This window comes from Rhineura floridana, chromosome 7 (assembly GCF_030035675.1).
Source record: "Rhineura floridana isolate rRhiFlo1 chromosome 7, rRhiFlo1.hap2, whole genome shotgun sequence".
Lineage (NCBI taxonomy): Eukaryota > Metazoa > Chordata > Lepidosauria > Squamata > Rhineuridae > Rhineura > Rhineura floridana.
In genome coordinates, this window is record NC_084486.1 from 91,277,212 (window position 1) to 91,298,464 (window position 21,253).

Consider the following 21,253-nt stretch of genomic DNA (forward strand, 5'->3'; position numbering starts at 1 on the left):
TTTGATCCTGGGAAATGGATTTTTAGTGATTCTTGGTCTCATATGCTGTAAAGCAATGACCCCATCTGAGGAAAAACTTTACAACATAACCAAAGTGAGAATGAGATAAAACTTTAAGTTTATACTGATTTTTACAATAATATGGGGTTTTTAATTTCACTTTGATAAATAGAATACAACTCTGTGTGTTTTCATGGTAAAAAGGTATTCTGAGGTAGCTTGCCTTTTCTATTCCTCTGGGGCTGAAAGACACTGGTTGGCCAGAATCACCCAGTGCCTTCTCTAGACTGGGTGGTCTTCAAATGTAGCCCAGTGTTTTAAATATAATCCTCTCTCATAAGCTATGTATTTTACAAGCTGGGAGTGGGATTTCTAAAAAAATATAAGAAATAAGAAATCCTATTAAAACCTGTGGTGCTGATGAACTTCCAGTCACCCTAAAGTTAGCCAAACTCAACCTGGCATTGTGGTATTGCTTAAGGAACATGTTGTAATGTTCTTGGTTGTTCCTGGGTCAGTTTGGCTGATCAGGAGCCATGAAAGTATGTGTGAAGGCCAACTCACAATATGTAGAATGAAGTTATGGTAGAAACTGGTCTCATCTGGCCTAAAACCATTAATAAAGGGAAACAACAGAATAGTGGTAACATCGGTCAAGGAGACAGTGGTATACAGTAGGACCCCACTCATACAGCAGATTACATTCCGGACCCCCACTGTAAAGCAAAAACTGCTGTAAAGCGGAACGCATTGACTAACATTGACCAAAATGTCGCCTAACGGCCAAAAAACACCGTAAAAGCAGAACAAGCACCGTAGGAACGGGGCCTTTCTGCAATTGACAACCACTGTATTAGCGGAACGCTGTAAAGCGAAGCGCTGTAAAGTGGGGCCCTACTGTACTGGAAATATTAGTCAAGGGAGCAGATTGACATTAGTCAAAGAAGACAGCAGAACAATGGGATGGGAGGTGTTTGCAAATTATGAATATACATGTACTCGTTTTAATAAAATTATCTGATTGTTTGGAAATATTGCAGGAGGGAGGAACTGTTACGTTATGTGGGGAGGAACTTATGGGATTGGTAAACTAACATCATGTGTATTCAGTGCTGCATAAAAAATCAATGCAGACTGTGCTTCAGTGCAGTCCTCTCCAGACTCTCTGGAACGCTGATCCTGCATATACTTGTAAAGAATAAAGGCCTACCTTTTTGCTTCAAGCCTGTGTCCTCAAATTTCTTCAAGGACTCCCAGTAAAAGATCCCATAACAGAAAACTCTCCATCACTTACATTTTTTTGAAGGTTATTACTGGGCCCCATTAGAGCCATTCCCTCAGTTCCTCTTACTCTTAGTCGTTACCACCAAGTTTTCATCTCCCCCTCCCTTAGGATTCAGTTTAAAACTTTCCTGATGAATTTCTCCATGCTGTGGCCAAACATATTCTTCCCAGTCCTTGTGAGGTGCAACCTATCACTTGCTAGCAGTCCATCTTCCAGGAAGTGTAGCTCATGGTCCCAGAATCCAAATCTCTTGCATCAGCACTATCTTCGTAGCTAGTCATTCACCCGAAGTATTTTTTCTTTCCCTTTCTACTCCTCTTCTAAGTACCAGAAGGATGGACAAGAAACTATGTGGGCCCCAAAGTCCTTGAGTTTCCTTCCCAGAGCTTCAAAGTCTGATGTGATTTCTTCATAGCTCTGCTTGGCAGTATCATTTGTTCCCACATGGATAAGAAGAAAAGGATATCTGTCAGCGGGCTTAATGAGTGATGGCAACCCTTCCATCACATCTCTCATCTGTCCTTCAAGGAGACAGCATACCTGGTGAGCCCATGGATATTCTCAGCATACTTGGGTTTCAATCCCAAGCAGTAGGGAATCTCTCACCACTACTACTCTTTTCTTCTTGTTGTGGGGTGTGGTTTCATTGCTTCTGCTTGACTGAGCTTCAGCCTCTCACTTGCTGTCTCATGGGGCTTCCTATAATTCTTCCCTGCAGACTTTCCTCTAGTCCAGCCTTTCCCAGCCAGTGTGCCTCCAGATGTTGTTGGACCACAATTCCCATCTTACCTGACCATTGGCAATGCTGGCTGAGGCTGATGGGAGTTGTGGTCCAACAACATCTGGAGGCATACAGGTTGGGAAAGGCTGCTCTAGTCTCATCCTCAAGTGTCTGGATGTAGTTTCACCAGATGAAGGGTGTCTTCTAGCCCTTCTGCTCCTAACTGTCGCCCTTTTCCATGGAGTCTCCTGCACTCATCCTGCAACTTTGGGCTTCATTGCCACTTTTGCTCCTGAGGTCCAGGGGCAATAGAGGAGAATTGTGGATCAAGGCAGCACTCAGGATTATAAAGTTAACTGGGCTGAAAGCCATCTTTTTACTCTGCAAAGCAACATGTACACTGACAGTGTGAGAGGAAAAGTATTAATGATAATGTGTAAATTTGGCTTTTATGAAATCATCCATGTGCAGGAAACGCCCAGCAGCTGCCGCCGCTGCCCCAAGAGGAGCCCGCCGAACCGCCCGAGCCCGCCTGCACCACACTGAAGACAGGAAAGCAACTGTTCGACCAGCAGTAACAAACGGAACATCAGAAAAACTTCAGAAGGTATGGGGAGAGGAAAGTGCCCCTCGCCGCCACTTTCCAGCGCGGGGTCTTCTGCTCAGCAACAGCCACTGCCATCGCATTCTTCTCCTCCTCCTGCTTTAAGCAGGACCCAGGTCCTTGCCGCCGCTTCTTCAACAACAGACTGGTGCGGAGCTTCCTGCATGGGGTCTCCTTGTGGGGGGGTCTCCTGCTCAACAACAGCTTGGCATCTCCTACCCAACAACAGCCTGGCACGGGGCCTCTTGTGCAGAGCCTCCCAGCGCAGGGCCTCCCACTTGACAACAGCAGCCTCCTCCATGTCCTTCTCCCCCTCCTGCTCCAGGCACAGCTCAGATCCCCGAGCCAGAGCTCCCGCAGCTGCCCTCTGACATAAACTGCCAGCAGCAGCAGCAGAAGCTCGGGGAGCAGCAGCTGAGTGAGCCTGAGGATATGGAGAGGAAGACAACACTGAAACCGCAAACAGCTTCGCTGTAATAAATGCCTGTCGCCCTTTTGCCTCTCAGGACCTGCCGCCCCCGCTAACACCACCTCCTCTTTCTGGCGGTGCAGATAATGATAATGTTGTTTCCATTTAATTTAATTTTTTATATTGTATTGTTTATATTGTATATTATTGTATTTTTATACCTGTGTTTATTTTTCTTGTAAGCCGCCTTGAGGGCCTGTGGCCAAAAGGCGGGGTATAAATAAACTTATAATAATAATAATTTTAAATTTTAGACTGTAAACTCTTCAGCTCAGCTAATACTCTGTAAATCAATGTGCACATAGTTGATGCTAATATCAATTAGGAAAGTAATTTTAATTGCTTTTTCTCATATAATTTCAAAATGTAATAAATTCTATAAGCAAAGTTCCACGAATAGCTACCAAACTTTTAGATTTGTATTGTTAAAGGTGGAAAGGATGAACTAATTAAATCACAGAAGTGATCACACACTTTCCTTTATTACTATATTCATCTATACTTTCTCTTTTTACTTCATAAGTGAATAGGATTCTCATAAGGCATATCACCCTAGTAACGACAGACACTCCCCACTATAGCAACCTATTGCTTCATCAGTCTAAAAATTCCCTTTTATTTTATTTAATTAAAAATATTTATAGATCGCCTTTCTGAAAGTAACTCTTTCAATAGGATATCAACAATACAAAGCATAAGAGCAAGATAAAACTGCTACAATCCCCATAATCAATAACCCAGAAGTAAAGCATATTCCAATCATAATATAAAACATGATTGCCACAACATGAAGAGTTAAGAAACATCACATCCAAAGAAATGTTGTTCGTGTGTGAGCCACCTGGAACAGGTAGGGCTTCAAGACCTCCTGGAACAACTAAGCATAGTAGACTTCTGACGATTCACTGATAAGAGAGTTCCTAGATTCCTGGGGTCACCATGGAGAAAGACCTCTCCTTTGTGCTCGCCAACTTTACTGACTTAAATAGTGGGCACACAAGGAGAGCTTCTACTGAGGATCTTAATCAGCAGGCAGGTTGATATGGGTGCACGCAGTCCTTCAAATAGCTTGGGCCCAATTGTTTAAGACTTTAAAGATTAAAAACATTATTTTAATTGGGCTCAGAAACACACTGGCAACCAGTGCAGCTGGTGTAATCATCTGTCTTGCCCTGTTAGGCCCGTGGAAGCCACATTTTGAACTGAGCTGTCTTTAAAGCGAGCCCCATGCAGAATGCATTACAGGCATACCCCGCTTTAACGTTCGCAATGGGACCAGAGAGTATACTTTAAGCGAAAATATACTTTAAGTGAAGCAATTGTCTTCACTTGTACTGCACGCAATCACCACTAGATGGCAGAGGCGTCATGCCAATAAAGTGTACGTTATTGCAAAGCACGTGAACGTTAAGCGGGGTATGAGGTCGTATGGAGCATGTACGTTATAGCGAGGCGACTTAAGTGAAGCGACGTTAAGCAGGGTATGCCTGTACAGTAGTAAAGGCTGAATATGACTACAACATGGATTACTATGGCTAGCTCTGATCTCTTCTGATAGGACTACAGTTAGCACACCACACTACTGCCACTACCTGGGCATTCCCAGTTAGCACAGAGTCCAGGAGAACTCTCAAACTGTAAACTTGGTTTTTTAGGGGAAGTGCCATCCCATGTAATGGATCACAAAAACTGGCATTCTCCAAGACCACCTGCAGCTGGGCTCCTGCTGGAAGGAAGGGCGGGGTATAAATAAAATAATAAATAAAATAAATAAAATATCACCATCATTGTGCCCCGAAGAGCCAGGTTTGAGACTGGGTGATCATTGTCAAAAGCCACTTGATCCAAACTAGGCCTCTTCGTAAGTGGCCTCACCACCAGTTCTTTCAGGCAAGCAGGGAACAACTCCTCCCTCAAAGAGGCATTAACTACCTCTGAAGTCCAAACACCCAGGCCAGTTTTTACTAGCCTCAACAGCCAAGATAGGCAGGAGTCAAGCTGCCTCACCATTCCAAGAAGTTTGTCCATGGCCTCAAACAACACAAACCAAAAAGTACCCATTGAAATAGGGCAAAATGGTCCTTCAGTCCTGTCCATTCAGCAAGTTTATCTATAAACTGCCTCTTAAATTGGTCACAGCAGGCCCTGAAGGTTCAATGTGCCAATGGATGACACTGAGTAGACACAACTGTGGCAGAATACTAAGATTTCTTTGCTGCCATCACTACCACAGAATAAGATCAAAGATAGATTCTTAGCTGTGTTCAGTCATATTTGTCATGAGTCTCTTCCATTTCTACTCCAGCTCTCAGCCCAGCCATTTCATGACCTCCAGCTTCTCTGGAGGCTGATATGGTTTTACAAGTAGTCCAAAGACAGTTAGGAGTGATCATATTGATAGCCCGGGTCACCTCTTCATTCGAAGTGGAGACCAGGGTCTCAGAAGGATCACAGGAGAAGACTTCTGGAAAATCTCAAGAGACAACTGATCAGGTAATGATCTATTCATGACAACATAGTTATTTTTGCCCCCTTCCAAATATTTCCCCCCAAATCTGTATTGAACACCAGATCCAAAATATTTTCTCCCAAATGTGTTGATTTGTTAACTGAGGCCCATGGTTGCCATGGCGAATATGAAATCCTGGACTGCTCAGGATATGGACTTAGCATGGTTATTAAAGATGTCCAAAACTAAAAAACATGGTCTTCAAAGCCACTCTTGAGACTACCACGTCAGCTCAGTCAAGGATACTATTAGGCTTCAGGGTGACTGGTACACTAACAAAATCCCAGTCTTGTCGCAAGGGCACACCATCAGATACAGACATTCAAAATGGTCTGTGGGACAGGGAAATAGTATCCCTATAGACCAGCCTTTCCCAACTAGTGGGCCACCAGATGTTGTTGGACCACAACTCCCATCAGCCTCAGCCAGCATTGCCAATGGTCAGGAAAGATGGGAATTGTGGTCCAACAACATCTGGTGGCCCACTAGTTGGGAAGTGCTGCTATAGACCAAAGCTACATTCTTTCTCCATCACTTTAGCTGAGCCTAAAAAACCTAAAAAACCTAAAAACCTCACAGTCACATTTGAGAGGGGTTTACCCCTCACCTCTCAACCAACCAAATTTCAGTAAAATTTCAGGACCATGTTTCTACTCAACTTTGAGCTCCTTGCAGGAGAGGTGGGATATAAATGTAATAAATAAATAAATAATACAGGCAAGGTCAGCATGACGTTCAGCAAGCAGGTCCAGAATGAAACATTTCTTCCCCTTTGCTGACCTGATGTTCAGTAGCAGTACCTGCTCCTTAGAAGGAATGCAGACAAGCTCACAGAGCTGTTGAGGCTGGGAGACGGGCTGAAAGGAGAAACAGCACAAAACAGTCTTGACCGCCTTCCCTTCACTAACTGACCCCACCTCTTACCACCATTAACACCCTCTGCCACACACTACATTTACTGTGGCCCAGTGCTCTCCTCTTCCTACACACATACACAAAGCAATTGCATGCCAAAAATGACAACCCATGCCTTGAAAGATTCACACAAACAACCCCAATGGAGTACCATGTGATCTCACATTTGAGTTGTTTGAGAACTCTCGGGTGGATGCCATTCAGACCTGGCGATCTGTAGTTTTTATTTTGTCTATTAAACCTAGAGCTTCATCTCTTGTCACCACTATTTGCCTCAGTTCCTCAGACTCCCTTCTTGCAAAAGTTAGTTCAGGCATAATCACATATCTTGCTAGCAAACAACCCTTGGGACAAGGAGCACGTTTCTGGAACAATTTAAAAAGTGAGAAACTGCAGCCACTATAATGAAAAGCTAAACACCAAATGAAAAACTATGAATGCGTTATCTCCAAAGTAAACGACTTCAATACAGTTCTCAATGCACTCCTAAACTGGCACCAACACTTCACTCAGTGCGCCTTTATGAGAATTAGGATGCTGCAAAGATGCACAGAATGGCATTCACAAAGAGAAAACTATAGGTTATATAGAAACTAGGGAAGCAACTCAGTGATGTGGCCAATGAAAAAGTAACAAAAATAGCCCAGCCTTTTTGTTTGCTAGGCAGTTTTCATAACATGTACTTTAGCAAGCTGAAAGCTAGAGTGCTTTTTAAAATCTAAGCTGCAATTATCTCAGACTTTTACCTGAGAATGGTGATGTTATTGCCAAAGCTTGGAATTGCTCTGCCATAATGTCATGCAATGCCCTTGACTTTGGCTTACCGGATCCAGGATGCCCATCTCCCTTTATTACTATAAAGTTAGGGAGCTCTATACATGGGCAATGATACCCATTATTCTTCAGACCTTTTTGGGTGGTGGAAGTGACTAGTAAGGGGAGAATATTTATTTACCTACATTGTCATTTTCCCCACCCTTCCTCTCAAAAGAGAGCTCAGGAGAGCTCACAACATAAAAACAGGAAAAAAAAGGTTAAGAGTACATTTAAAATCCAGACTCAAGTTATTAAAATAGCAGCAGATCATATCCAATCACCTCTATCATGCCCCCCCCCAAAGTCTGGTTGAATAAATATGTTTTAATACTACGTGTGAAAATGGCCAAAGTCATAGATTTCCTAATTTCACCTAGAAGTTCCATAAACATCAATTTATTGGCCCTCATCCAGCCCATCACTGCCTCAGGCATGAGCTTTTCAGAAAGCAGCAGCAACTAAAATATTCAAATGTGTATTCACAATGTCTTTAGACTTGTTCACATTAACAGTGAACACAGAGGAAGGCAATGGTGGACCCCCTCTGCATGCGACTTGCCATGGAAGCCCTATTCGTGGGGTCGCCATGGGTCGGGGTTGACTTGAAGGCAGTCCATTTCCATTTTTCAGGTACAATCTGTCTATAGGCATATACAAGTGTTTGTGTGAAAGACTACTTGTTGATTTGCATACCTCAGCTACTGAGTATCTTAAAGCTTTTTTTCTGTGTTTTCAGTATCCTATGGATCTGAGTTATGTATGTACATGACAGATCTTCTCTAACAAGTTATTGGAATTGGTTAAGATAGAATGAATTCAAAATACTTTCCAGAAGGGTAGTCATGGTAGTCTCTTGCAAGAAAAACAAGCAAAGTGTCTTGTTGAGGTTGAAAGTGTCCCCCATTGGAATGTTGCTATTTCTGATGTCAGGTTTATTTACTTTTTTGTGTGAAGTCTGGCCTGTTTGTCCTATGTAGAATGCAGAAGAGGATTGTTAGCAGATGATGGCATACATATAATAACAATAGGCCAGTCTCTGTGCAAAATAATAAATGGTCAAAAATCTGTTATCAGAAATGGCAATATGAAAAAACCATTGGGTGTTCAGTAATCTCACTTGTGGGTTGAACAAAGGCAAATGATTTTTATTTATTATTTATTTATTCCACAGATTCCCATGGTGTATACAATTCATAATAAACACAGTAGAACATCCACCCTAAAACAAACAACAGCGTAGTGTATAATTCAGCAACAATAGGAGCAGGTGACCATTTTATGATCCTCCAAAGGCCAGGCAAAATAAATATGCCTTTTGTAAATGACAAAAAGGCTTCCACAGTGGGAGGGAATTCTGTCAGGGAGCCCCCACCCTCTGGAACTCTCTCCCATGTGATCTTTGCCATGCCCCCTCCTTGGTAGGCTTTCACCAAGGATTAAAAACGTGGCTATTTCAGCGAGCATACAGGATCCCTAGCAAATTTTAGTATATAACGTACAGATGTGGGTGGGTTGATTAGTTGAAGACTGTATTTATATGTTGTATTTATATTGTATTTATATGCTGTATTTTATTTTAATTTATGTGCGCCGCCTAGAGTGGCCGTTCACTCGGCCAGATAGGCGGCATAAAAATAAAATTTTATTATTATTATTATTATCCTGATAGAAAGGTAGGGCTGGATGTCATCTGCATATTTGTTACACTGCACTCCAAATCTGTGAATGACTGCTTCCAGTAGTTTCATATAAATGTTAAACAGCGTAAGGGACACGATGGTTTCCTGTGGAACCCCATAAATCACAACTGCCATGAGTCCAAAGAAGCAGTCCTCCAATGCTACTCTTTGGTAGCAACCCTGCAGAACCATGGTAAAAGAGTCACCCAATTCCCAGCCCAAGAGCTGCTCCAGGAGGATACCTTGGCCAATGTTATCAAAAGCCATTGAGAATTCAAGCAGAATCAACAGAGTAGCACCTACCTGCCTCTTTCCCAATAAAGGTAATCAACAAGAGGAACCAAGACTATTTCCGTACCATACCCAGGCCTGAAAGGGTTTAGATAATCTGCTATATCTAGTTATGTTTGCAGTTGGCAGACCAGCATTGTCTTGACCACCTTGCCCAAAAAAGAGATGTCAACTGGCAGTAGTTACCCAAATACTCTTCAGGATCACACCAATGTTTCTTTCAAAGCAGGGGGCATCACTCCCTCTCTCAATGAGGCATTCACCACCCCCTGGACTCACCCTCTCTGCTAGATTTCAAAAGCCAGAACAGCCTGGGACTCCGAGAGCATGTGGACAGCCTTATTCCTGCAAACATCCTGTCCACAACTACTGAAACTTGGACCAGATGATGCTCTGAACATCTCCCCCAAGTCTGCAATAACTATGGCATCACAGTTAACTATACAAATACAAATTGCCATGGTCTACCACAGGGAAGTAGAGAAACAGGCTTCAAACCTGAATAGGCTATCCCTAAGCATTTTTACAATATACTTCGGCATGTGAACCACCAGAATTCTAGTATAGTATTAATTAATTAATTTATTAGATTTATATCCCACCCTTTCTCCCAGTAGGAGCTCAGGGTTCAAATCACTTTTGAAAAAAACATACTGTACTTATCTCCAAAGGCTTAGGACAAGTAATACATATAAGAACATACAGAACATTTAAATGCAGTAGACTTTTAGCAGTAGTAAAAACAGTAAAAAGCAGTAGTAAAAACAGAATCAACTAAACCAATTCCCTATCAGCTTAAATATGACCATATTGAACTGGGCTGAAAAAGTTCCTTCTCTTTACTAGCTAGGCTATCCTTGAACACCAAGAAACCCCCAGATGATAAAGCCAAATATGATTGCTATGTCTATTTATTTCTTAAGCAACTTTCATCCAGTATTTGCTGCAACAGGAAAAGATTATGTCCTAAGAAATGACAGTAATTTTAATACGTTGTGGTTAAGTTTTTAATCTTTTTTTTACCTCACATAACATCATCTGTGTTACAATCAAGCACGCATAAAGTATTAGATATAATTATTTGGAATCCATGTAGTTGCATTGATAAATTGATTATCTCATACATACAACTTTAGTTGCATGTTATGTAGCATAAAGCATGGTTTAGTATCACGAAAACAAGCTTAGCCCTCTCCACTACTCCTTTGGCACACCCATGAGGAGACTGAAAACTTCCATTTTTGATTAGCCACAGTTATAGTGTATCATCCAAATCCTAAACTGTGACTAATCCTAACTATGGTTAGTGAAAATAAGCCATTTTCACAAACAATGGCTTGAAGTTAAGCTTGCTTTCACTACCTGTTTGACTGAGCTTGGAAAACACAGCAAGCTGGAGTTAATCTAAAATGGAGATAAAAGGCTATATCACCCTTTGCGGCTGCACCTCAGAGAGATGTGGTGCTCATTCTTGTAATACTAAACTGTGATTTAGTCTTACACCCGAATCAGCTTATTCAGTGGCAAACACAGAATTCCAAACCCCACGTGCAAAAAATGAGGGGGCAGGGAGTCATTTGCAGAGGAGAAGCAGCAGAGGTGTACTAAACTCTCCCCTGCCTACTGTTTTTCTTTGTAATTCCTTGCCCTAACCCCTTTCCCTACCAGATTTGCTTCAATACTAAGCCTTTCTTTGGTCAAATGGGACAAATCAGCTAGGGGAAGGGGCTGCAGAGGAACAGCAGTGGTCAGGGGAAGGGTCTTTCCCTTTCTCCTGAAATACCACCTCCTGCTCCCATTTTGCACATTGGAGACAAACGTATGATTAAGAATACCACTTGCCCCCACTAATTCCCACTTGTTCCTAGTTGTCATTTCCCCACAAAACTGCAGTTATTCAACTAGCGCCTAAAATTCACTCCTACTTTGTCATCAATGGAATGATTATGAATGGAACTAAGACATTTTTACAATTTCATTCCACAAAATCTGTATAAGAAAAGGATGAGCGGAATATAAAAATATGCTGGGATGTGCTGTGAGTAATCGTACCGTAAAGCTGTTGTTGACATTTTTAGTGCTGGATTCTGCCACGCTGGCATCTGTCAGGTCTACCTCATCAAAAATAATTGACTGGAAAATAGAAAAGAAATGTAAAACTTCAATTTAATTAATTAATTGCAAACAAATCAAGTATATAAAATGTAAGGTTAAAAAAACTGCCACTGGTGCTTTGTGCTGGCAAAAAATAAGATTGATAATTAAGATTGCAAAACAAACAAACCGACAATGAGAGCTCACCCAAAATGCCCAGCTGGCATATTCATAGATATGTGAATCCTGTTCCAATGCTGTAGTGAAGTTGTGAGCTATAATCCTGCATGCTGTGTGTGGATGAGAGCAAGGTGAAATCTTGCAGAGCAGCTCCCATGGAGGCACTCTATCTCCCTTTCCTTGTCAAGCCACCGGTGGGTGAGGCAAGTCCTGACATGCTTAGGCCATTTCTGTAAATTGGAAGGCCTCCTGCCCTGACCAAGCGGAATCTACATCACATGCTGAAGGTGTACATCTTTACCCTGGCCTTTTGACACCCGAGATATGTATTTCTAGGGCCCACCCTATTCTTTTGATTGCATTTGTTTTAAACTGATTTTAACTGTTGTAACCCACCCTGGGATCTGGTACTGAAGGATGGGTAAGATATCAAATAAAAAATAACTACTCATTCTTCCTCAGGACATGAGGAAATAAGCATCTCCCAGATGCTCTTAGGTAAGTACAAGGGGACATTCAGATTAAAACGAATTGCTTGGCTGTATAGGTTATGAAGTTTCTGATAGATTAATGGTTATCTAGGGCCATTATAGGAGATGGCAAGGTGCTAGAATATCTATATGAAGCACTGGGGAACCTCTAGCCCAAGGGCCAAATTAGGCTCCACAGGGTCATATTCTGCAAGATTATATTCTCAAAGGCATTCCCATCTGCCCCACACCTGAAGTCACATACGATGCCAGGTGTGGGGCAGATAAAAGCACATTAAAAGCCACCCTGAGTTCCTTTTTGGAGGAAAGGCGAGATACAAATAAAATAAATAAATGCACTCCCAATTGTTCCTTGGCAAGCAGGGCTTCTGTTTGACATAAACTTTGTGCCTGACAGCCAGTGTGGTGTAGTGGTTAAGGTGTTGGACTACAACCCACCAGGATTCGAATCCCCACACAGCCATGAAGCTCACCGGGTGACCATGGGCCAGTCACTGCCTCTCAGCCTCAGAGGAAGGCAATGGTAAACCCCCTCTGAATACCACTTACCACGAAAACCCTATTCATAGAGTCGCCATAAGTCGGAATTGACTTGAAGGCAGTACATTTCCATTTTCAAACTTAGTGCCAAATACAAGTTGCACTGTGATCAACTAGTCCAGCCAACCCCTGCTGAAAGTGGGACGTAAAGTCACTGTCAATCAACTGTGACTTCAAGCCCTGATGAGTTTCTTTGCAGGCACAGTTTGAATCCAACCTGTTCCTGCAAAGGAAAAATGGGTTACCTGACATCATGGTGACATCAGATGATTGATAGGTAGGTAGCCTCACCCACCAGTCAAAATGGCCTGCTTGGGAGCGACAGGAGCTCCTGCTGGCTGGATCCTATTCTTCAACCCTTTCTACCTGCTACTGAAGACCTCTGCTGATATGATAAAGGCAAGAGGCAGCAAAGAAAACAAGAGAGAAATAAGCAAGATTAGGCTTAGACTGGGTAGTGGAAGCAAGTGATCTACATGGTTTTGACTGAGGTTATTTTGGGTGGTGCTTATTTATTAAATTTATATTCCACCATTCCAAAGGAGCCCAGAGCAGCAAACAAGAAGCAATAAAAACAACTTAAAAACAATTCCAATACAGATGCAGACTGGGATAAAGGTCTATACTTAAATGGCTTGTTGAAAGAGGAAGGTCTTCAGTAGGTGCCAAAAAGGCAACAGAGACTGCGCCTGTCTAACGTTTAAGGGAAAAGAATTCCAATATTTAAGAGGAGGATAAGTGCCACAACACTAAAGGTCCAATTCCTTTATTGTGCGGAACAGACCTCGTGATAAGATGGTATCTGCAGGAGGCCATCACCTGCAGAACAGAGAGATAAATTGAGTATATAAAGGGTGAGATGATCTTTCAGGTACCCTGGTCCCAAGCTGTAATTATCTTAGCTAAATTCATGTACTGTATATCAGGAACTTTCAATGCCCAGCTACAGAAGACACCTACTCTTTCTGTGTGTGTTAGGATCAATGACAATCTTTTCTCTGTAGAAAAAAACGTAAGATGCATCCAGCCTTCTTCTGTTCAATGTAGGCCCCCTTGAATATATACTGAACTCCTAACACATATAGAAATGTGTTAGTTTTTATGATTTAATTGTAACTTTGTATGAATTTTGGAATCAATGTTCTGTAGCCCTCATGGACACAGAGAAAAGAAATATTTTGTACTTAAACAACTGGGTCCTATTTAGAATAGTTATAGTGTTCCCAAAGTAAAACAACAATTATGAACCCCTTTAAGATGCACACCTTAACATGGTGAAGGGGTTTGACAGTGTTGAAGAAGTTGAGAGCAATGCCGTCAAGAGTCTAGACCAAGAGGCTAGACTCCAAGCAGGGGCACCCAAGGCGGAATGGTCAAAGCTGAAACACCAGACTAAGATGCATCCAAACTCAGAGGAAGGCAATGGTAAACCACCTCTGAATACCTCTTACCACGAAAACCCTATGAACAGAGTATCCAAAATGCAACACGAGATAGTGCTGGAAGATGAGACCCCCAGGTCAGAAGGCACTCACTGAGCTACTGGGGAAGAACGAAGGACAAGTACGAGTAGTGCTGTGACTAATGACGCAGCTGGGTCAAAGCTGAAAGGAAGCCCAGAGGCTGATGCACACAGATGCAAAAGGAGAGTCCAGAGTTGTACGACGCACACAATAGGAACATGGAATGTGAGAAGCACGAACCAGGGAAAGTTAGACATTGTCAAGCAAGAAATGGAACGTATCAACATAACAATACTTGGCGTGAGTGAATTAAAATGGACGAGAATGGGACATTTTCAATTAGGCAACTACAAAATATTTTATGCAGGAAATAAGAAATCAAGAAGAAATGGGGTTGCTTTAATAGTGAGAAGTGATGTAGCAAAAGCAATTAGGAGCTACAACGCAAGGTCTGAGCGAGTGATATCAATGAGATTAAATGGGAAACCTATTAACACAACCATCATCCAAGTCTATGTTCCAATGGCAAACGCAGAAGAAGAAGAACTGGAGAGATTTTACACAGAAGTACAGGAGGAAATTGAACACACACCAAAACAAGATATGATGATAATCATGGGGGACTGAAATGTAAAAGTAGGGAACAGAGAGGAACTAGGAATTGTGGGGAAATAGGGCTTAGGAGACAGAAATGAAGCAGGAGAAAGACTTATTGAATTCTGTGAAGCCAATAATTTGTTTCTTGCAAACACATTTTTGAGTAACCAAAAAGACGACTGTACACGTGGACATCACCAGATGGTCAATATAGGAATATAGGAATCAAACTGATTATATAATTGTTTGAGGCTTTAAACTTAGTTGACAGAGAACCAGAAGAACTACGGACTGAAGTCAGGGATATTATCAGGGAAGAATGCAAAAAGACAATACCTCTTGTTAAAAAGAGAGAAAGACCTCAATGGATGACTGAAGAAACTCTGAAAATGGTTAAAGAGAGATGGAAAGCAAAAGCAAAAAGAGATAGAAACACGGTCAGAACCCTAAATGCAACTATACAACAACTAGTACGTAGGGACAAAGGAAACTATTACAACAGTTATTGTATAGAAATAGAAAAGGACAACAAAATGGGAAGAACAAGAGCCCTGGTCCAAAAGATTAGAGAAATGAAAGGGAAATTTAAACCACGAGTAGGGATGTTGAATCAACAGGGGAACACACTGACTGACAGTGATGAAATAAAAGGGGATCCCAGAGAATGCAGTAATTATCAAACTACTGCCTTAATATCCCATGCAAGTAAAGTAATGCTCAAGATTCTATAACAAAGGCTCTTACCATATATGGAGCGAGAAATGCCAGACGTCCAAGCTGGATTTAGAAAGGGAAGAGGCACCAGAGATCATATCGCAAACATACGTTGGATAATGGAACAGACCAAGGAATTTCAGAAGAAAATCACCCTGTGCTTTGTAGATTACAGCAAAGCCTTTCAGTGTGTAGGTCATGAAAAACTATGGAATGCTTTAAAAGCAATGGGGGTGCCACAACATCTGATTGTCCTGATGCACAACCTATACTCTGGACAGAATATGGAGAAACCGATTGGTTCCCCATCGGAAAGGGTGTGAGACAGGGGTGTATTTTATCACCCTATTTGTTTAATCTGTACGCAGAACATTATCATACAGAAAGCAGGATTGGACCAAGATGAAGGAGGTGTGAAAATTGGAGGGAAAACATCAATAATTTAAGATATGCAGACAATACCATACTCTTAGCAGAAACCAGTAATGATTTGAAACGAATGCTGATGAAAGTTAAAGAGGAAAGCACAAAAGCAGGACTACAGCTCAACGTCAAAAAGACTAAAGTAATGACAACAGAAGATTTATGTAACTTTAAAGTTGACAATGAGGACATTGAACTTGTCAAGGATTATCAATACCTCAGCACAGTCATTAACCAAAATGGAGACAATAGTCAAGAAATCAGAAGAAGGCTAGGACTGGGGAGGGCAGCTGTGAGAGAACTAGAAAAGGTCCTCAAATGCAATGATGTATCACTGAACACCAAACTCAGGATCATTCAGACCATGGTATTCCCGATCTCTATGTATGGATGTGAAAGTTGGACAGTGAAAAAAGCGGGTAAGAGAAAAATCAACTCATTTGAAATGTGGTGTTGGAGGAGAGCTTTGCGGAAAGCATGGACTGTGAAAAAGACAAATAATTGGATGTTAGAACAAATTAAACCAGAACTGTCACTAGAAACCAAAATGATGACGCTGAGGTTATAGTTTGGACACACCATGAGAAGACATGATTTCTACTGAAAAACAATGCTGGGAAAAACAGAAAGAAGTAGAAAAAGAGGAAGGCTAAACAAGAGATGGGTTGATTCCATAAAGGAAGCCACAGACCTGAACTTACAAGATCTGAACAGGGTGGTTCATGACAGATGCTCTTGGAGGTCACTGATTCATAGGGTTGCCATAAGTCATAATCGACTTGAAGGCACATAACAACAACAACGAGTGGTAGTTTTGGGCGTGTAAACACTCCCAGTATCTAGTAACCTCTGTATTGTAGTCATATAAGCCCGGTGATTCCTATTCCTTACTACCCTCCCATAACTTCATGGGTTCAGTCAGTAACGTACCTTTGCAGTTTTGGCATAGTACAGAGTTCGTCCACGCAACTTGAAGTATCGTCTCTTCCAGCGCTGGAATGAGCTGGTCTGTTTCATCAACATGCCCTCTTTTATAATAGTCTAGAAGCCAAGAAGATATACTGTCGCATGAAACATTTCACAAGCAGTCAATATTTCTCCCTTTGCCCCTCCCCAACCACAGAAAAGAAGAAAAGTACTAACTCTGGTATCAATATTATTTATTGTTTGACTGCCCTCTGCTGGAAACACCCAACACATCTATAAAACTGAGCTAGTGATCTTATCTACATCCCAGGGAAATAAACAACAGTCAAACACAAAATGCAGAGTTTTTTCCTGTGTGTGAGGTGTTATCTTGGTGTGAGTAGGATACAATTCTTCAGGCTAATCAAAGTAATCTTACTGAACTTTGATAGTGATATAGAAAACATAAAATCTCAGAGACTGAGGTGTGAGCCCTGTCCTGTCCAATCAGGGCTCTGATCTCACCTGTTTGACTAAAGTTAGCACACAGCAAGCAGCCTCCTGCAAAGCTACTGACATATGACTACCACAGGAAATGATATGCATATTTAAAGGAGCAAGGAGGGCGGCAATAAAAAGACAGGAATAATCCTTCCAGCTTTTATATCTGGTATTTTTTCAGATATTCCTGGCTCTGACTCATTGCTTACTGGATGGCTGGCTGCCATTTCCCAAGACTGAAGTGCCAAGTCTGTCTACACACAATTCTGTTCCTTTTTTCACTGCTCCACAGTTCACCCCACACACTCTCATTCACATAATATGCATATCCGGGCTACAAGACTATGTTTAGCCAACATTAATTTAGTTGTTCTTTATGAGACACATTTGTTACCCCAGCTGAGCAAAGATAATAAATACCAAAAGATACATTAAAATGCTACCAGGGTGGAATCTTGTAACAGAGGAAAGCCTACAAATTCAAAGCAAAGGCTTCAATATTAATTCATTACCAATACATAGCTTCTGCCAGTGGAAAGTGACATAATATGGGGTTTAAATGCTCCATTTAACACTCTTCTCTCCCAGGGAAAACAGCAACTACAAATACTTTAAGCAGTCAAGTCTAGGAACACATTAGGAGAAAGTGCTGCAGGAATATCATGAAGCTGTCTGTTAGGTCATTCCGTAACCAGAGGCTATGAAAGAAACATATATAGCGTACAGCAATGCTCTTAACGTATCACTGACAACTGGCACCAAGTATGACAATCACGATACAATACTAACCTAGTTATATAGCCCTGCAAAAGTTAACATCCCACTTCAATGATGTTACCAGGGCTATGGAGTCGGAGTCGTGGAGTCGGAAGCAATTTTGGGTGGAGTCGAAGTCGGAAGCAATTTTGGGTGGAGTCGGAGTTGGTAGAAATGTACTGACTCTGACTTCAAAATAAAATTAATATTTTAATATTAATATTAATACACATTTGCCATTTATGAAGGAGTCAGAGTCAGAGTCAGACAGTAGAAAAATTAATATACATTTGCCTTTTATGAAGGAGTTGGACAGTAGAAAAATAGAGGAGTTGAAGTCGGAGTCGAAGGTTTGACATACTGACTCCAAAGCCCTGGATGTTACGCAAAAAACTATTATCCAAGATTTGGGTGTAATTTGAAAATTCTTCAAGAGATATTCAAAGTTTAAGTGAATAAGTCCACTGTGAAGTCAGACTGTCCCCACAGACCTTTGTTAGTCATTTGTTACAAATCAAGATCCAAGTCTTTCCAATTTGCAAAAGCTTCCCTTCCTAGCTGGCTAGAAGCAATTCTTGTTTACTGCACGCAATCAAGCAAGTAGCTATTTACAAGCATGGGACAAGTTACATGAGGTTCTCCTTAACAACTGTGGTGTTTTTAAATAGTTTTTACATATTTTCCTTTGCCAAACTGCTGTTTCCTCAGCAACCATGGGCAAGAAAATGCTATACAAGAAACATCATGATAGCTCAGCATGCAACATCTTCTGTCTTCTAAAATCAAGATAACCTGAACGATAAAGTCAAACAGCAAGACAGTATAAGAGTGTTTTCTATTCAGTAGATAAACTTGGATTTCCCATATCTTCAAGACAGTAATGAAATGGGAAAGGATTAGTAATATACACTTAGCACGCACTTTAAAGATGAAAATACAAAAGAATTAGCAGGCAAGTAAATTCTGCTATAATCCCAGAAGACAGAATCAATCTCTGGAGGATGGAATCCATCAATATTGCACCCCGAATGTGGATTACCCCGTCCTCACAGATTTGATTGCCACAAACCCTAATGGGTTTTCAGTGTCAGTTAAAGTCACATTTATTCACCCAGGCTTTTGGCTAAACTGTATGTGGAGTTGGGCAACTTGCCCTCCTTGATTTACTGAACTGCTGTATTTGATGATGCTATGCCTTTATTAGTTTTACTGGATGATGTCCAACTAAGTCAGAGTAGACCCACTGAAATCAATGAACTTAAGTTCATTTATATACTTAGTTTCCTCTGAGTATGACTAATGTTGGACATCACTCACTGTATATTATGTGTTTACTTCTGTATTGCAACCTGTTCTGGGATTATTTTTAATTTCTAAATAAACACAAACAAAAAAACCAATCGAGTTCTCAAAATCTTTATCAAGATTCTATTGAAGCACAGTTTCCATACAGAATCATTTATTTATAAAAAGCCTTTCCCCTTCCACCCTAGAACTGATACTTCAGTAACCTCAAAACTAGAAATTCTAGTATTCCTATTAAGCAAAGAAACCGAGCCGTTTGCTGTCTTCCTTTCTCCAGTGAAAACTGGAGGGGATCAAAAGGGACCATTAGGCAGTTTAGTCCACACAATCCATGCCACAATTAAAGAACAGGCACACAATCCATACCATAGGATGCCACAATCAAAGAACAGGCACTCTGCAGAAATTGAACAGCTGTCAATTACTCAAACTAGTTAATCAATTGGTACACAAGAAGAAAATGCAAGAACTGAAAAAGCTGCAATGAAAGCATGTATCTGAATGAATGAAAATCATGAACAGCAGCTTGAAGAACAACTGGGAGCACAAGCTGAATGATTTGGAATTTGAAGAGCAATGCCAAAAACACGTATTAGCCATAAAAAGGGTGACAACAGATCCTAAATTATAGTTTAGCTTACTTTCTGGAACTTTCTTACCAATGCATCCTGTTCAAAGAATCATTTCAGGCCCAAACAGCAGTGTGTCAGTTTGATTTTATGTTTCATCCATCTGCAGTTTAAGCACAAGTTTGTAAGACCAATTCTCTGCACTCAATTCCCATTCTGATCTATTTATTCATATCTTTGTGAACCGATGCCCCAATCCTGTTTCTAGTCCACTCAGGGGACTCTCACATCTACAGAACTCACCTGTGCAAATGATGAGCATGCCTCCATCTCTTTAAATAATGCTCTTTCAAAGAAATCAACACCACCCAAAAACGCTGCCAACATGCCTGTCCCCCTTAAAAAAAGCAAGCCAAGGCATTTTCCTGCATGAGACTGTTTACAGGAACCTCATAGGTACATGACTTAGACATGAAAGGCCAGCAAAAAACCTTACATAGCTGTTGTGCTGCTTCTTGCAGAACCCAGATGCTACAGAGGGAGAGAATCAGCCTGTAGTTTACAGCTGCCCATCTCTGCAAGAGAGCTGCTGTTCTATTTATAGGCAGACAGCTTGGTAAAGTCTTTGGTGGGTTCGGGCGGAAGGGCTGGAGATAAGATCAAGATGACTTTATAGTATTTTTTTTTTACCAGGCATTGCTGCTTTTCTTTGGCTTTATGTTCCCCTCCAAGCTAGCAGATTGCTCAGTCCTTTCAGTGGTGGGGAATGGTTCTGAGCAATGAGTTCTGATGAAATGGTAATTGCTGAAAGCAACGTGACATTTCTCTTATACTCCCTCTACAACCCTTCAAAGAACTAAGGATCTATCTTCAACATCTGGTTATGCATCATTACTCTTGTCTCCTCACTCAAAAATAAACAGATTTATTATAGGAATTTATCTTTAACTCCTGTAACAATCAGACAGTCATATGAAGCAATGAGATCTTAACTATCTGCGTCACTTCTGGGAATAAATACATGTATCAACTAAAAGTTAAAACTATTATCAGGAGTTAATTTGCAATTCAGTAATCTGACTTTCCTCCCAAAGGATGCAATAACTCCTTCAAAGAGGAATGAGCAGTTACTATGAATAAGCACTTTCACAATCAGGCAGCTGAGAGTGGCCTATGTGAACCAAAAGATGGAGGCTACATAGGATTTGTCCCTTCCATTCCTTGCTATGGTATTCCCAATCTCTATGTATGGATGTGAAAGTTGGACAGTGAAAAAGGCGGAGAAGAGAAAAATCAACTCATTTGAAATGTGGTGTTGGAGGAGAGCTTTGCGCATACCATGGACTGTGAAAAAGACAAATAATTGGGTGTTAGAACAAATTAAACCATAACTGTCACTAGAAGCCAAAATGATGAAACTGAGGT

At 41.2% G+C, this 21,253-nt stretch overlaps 1 protein-coding gene across 4 annotated transcripts in view; it reads right to left on the reverse strand.

Moving 5' to 3' along the window:
* The window catches only part of DGKD (diacylglycerol kinase delta), a 126,634-nt gene that overhangs the window by 80,732 nt on the left and 24,649 nt on the right, over window positions 1–21,253 (reverse strand). Inside the window, exons 1-3 of one of the 4 annotated variants that reach the window (XM_061636441.1) lie at window positions 17,988–18,092; window positions 16,722–16,832; window positions 11,342–11,422 (exon numbers count right to left, since the gene is read on the reverse strand). The exons of 1 other annotated variant lie outside the window; for it this stretch is intronic. In XM_061636441.1, coding sequence (XP_061492425.1) covers window positions 11,342–11,422; window positions 16,722–16,814 — 174 coding nt within the window. In that variant the 5' untranslated portion in view covers window positions 16,815–16,832; window positions 17,988–18,092. Of the gene's footprint in view, window positions 1–11,341; window positions 11,423–16,721; window positions 16,833–17,987; window positions 18,093–21,253 lie in introns of those variants that run through there. 2 more of the 4 variants (XM_061636438.1, XM_061636439.1) reach the window with 2 other exon arrangements.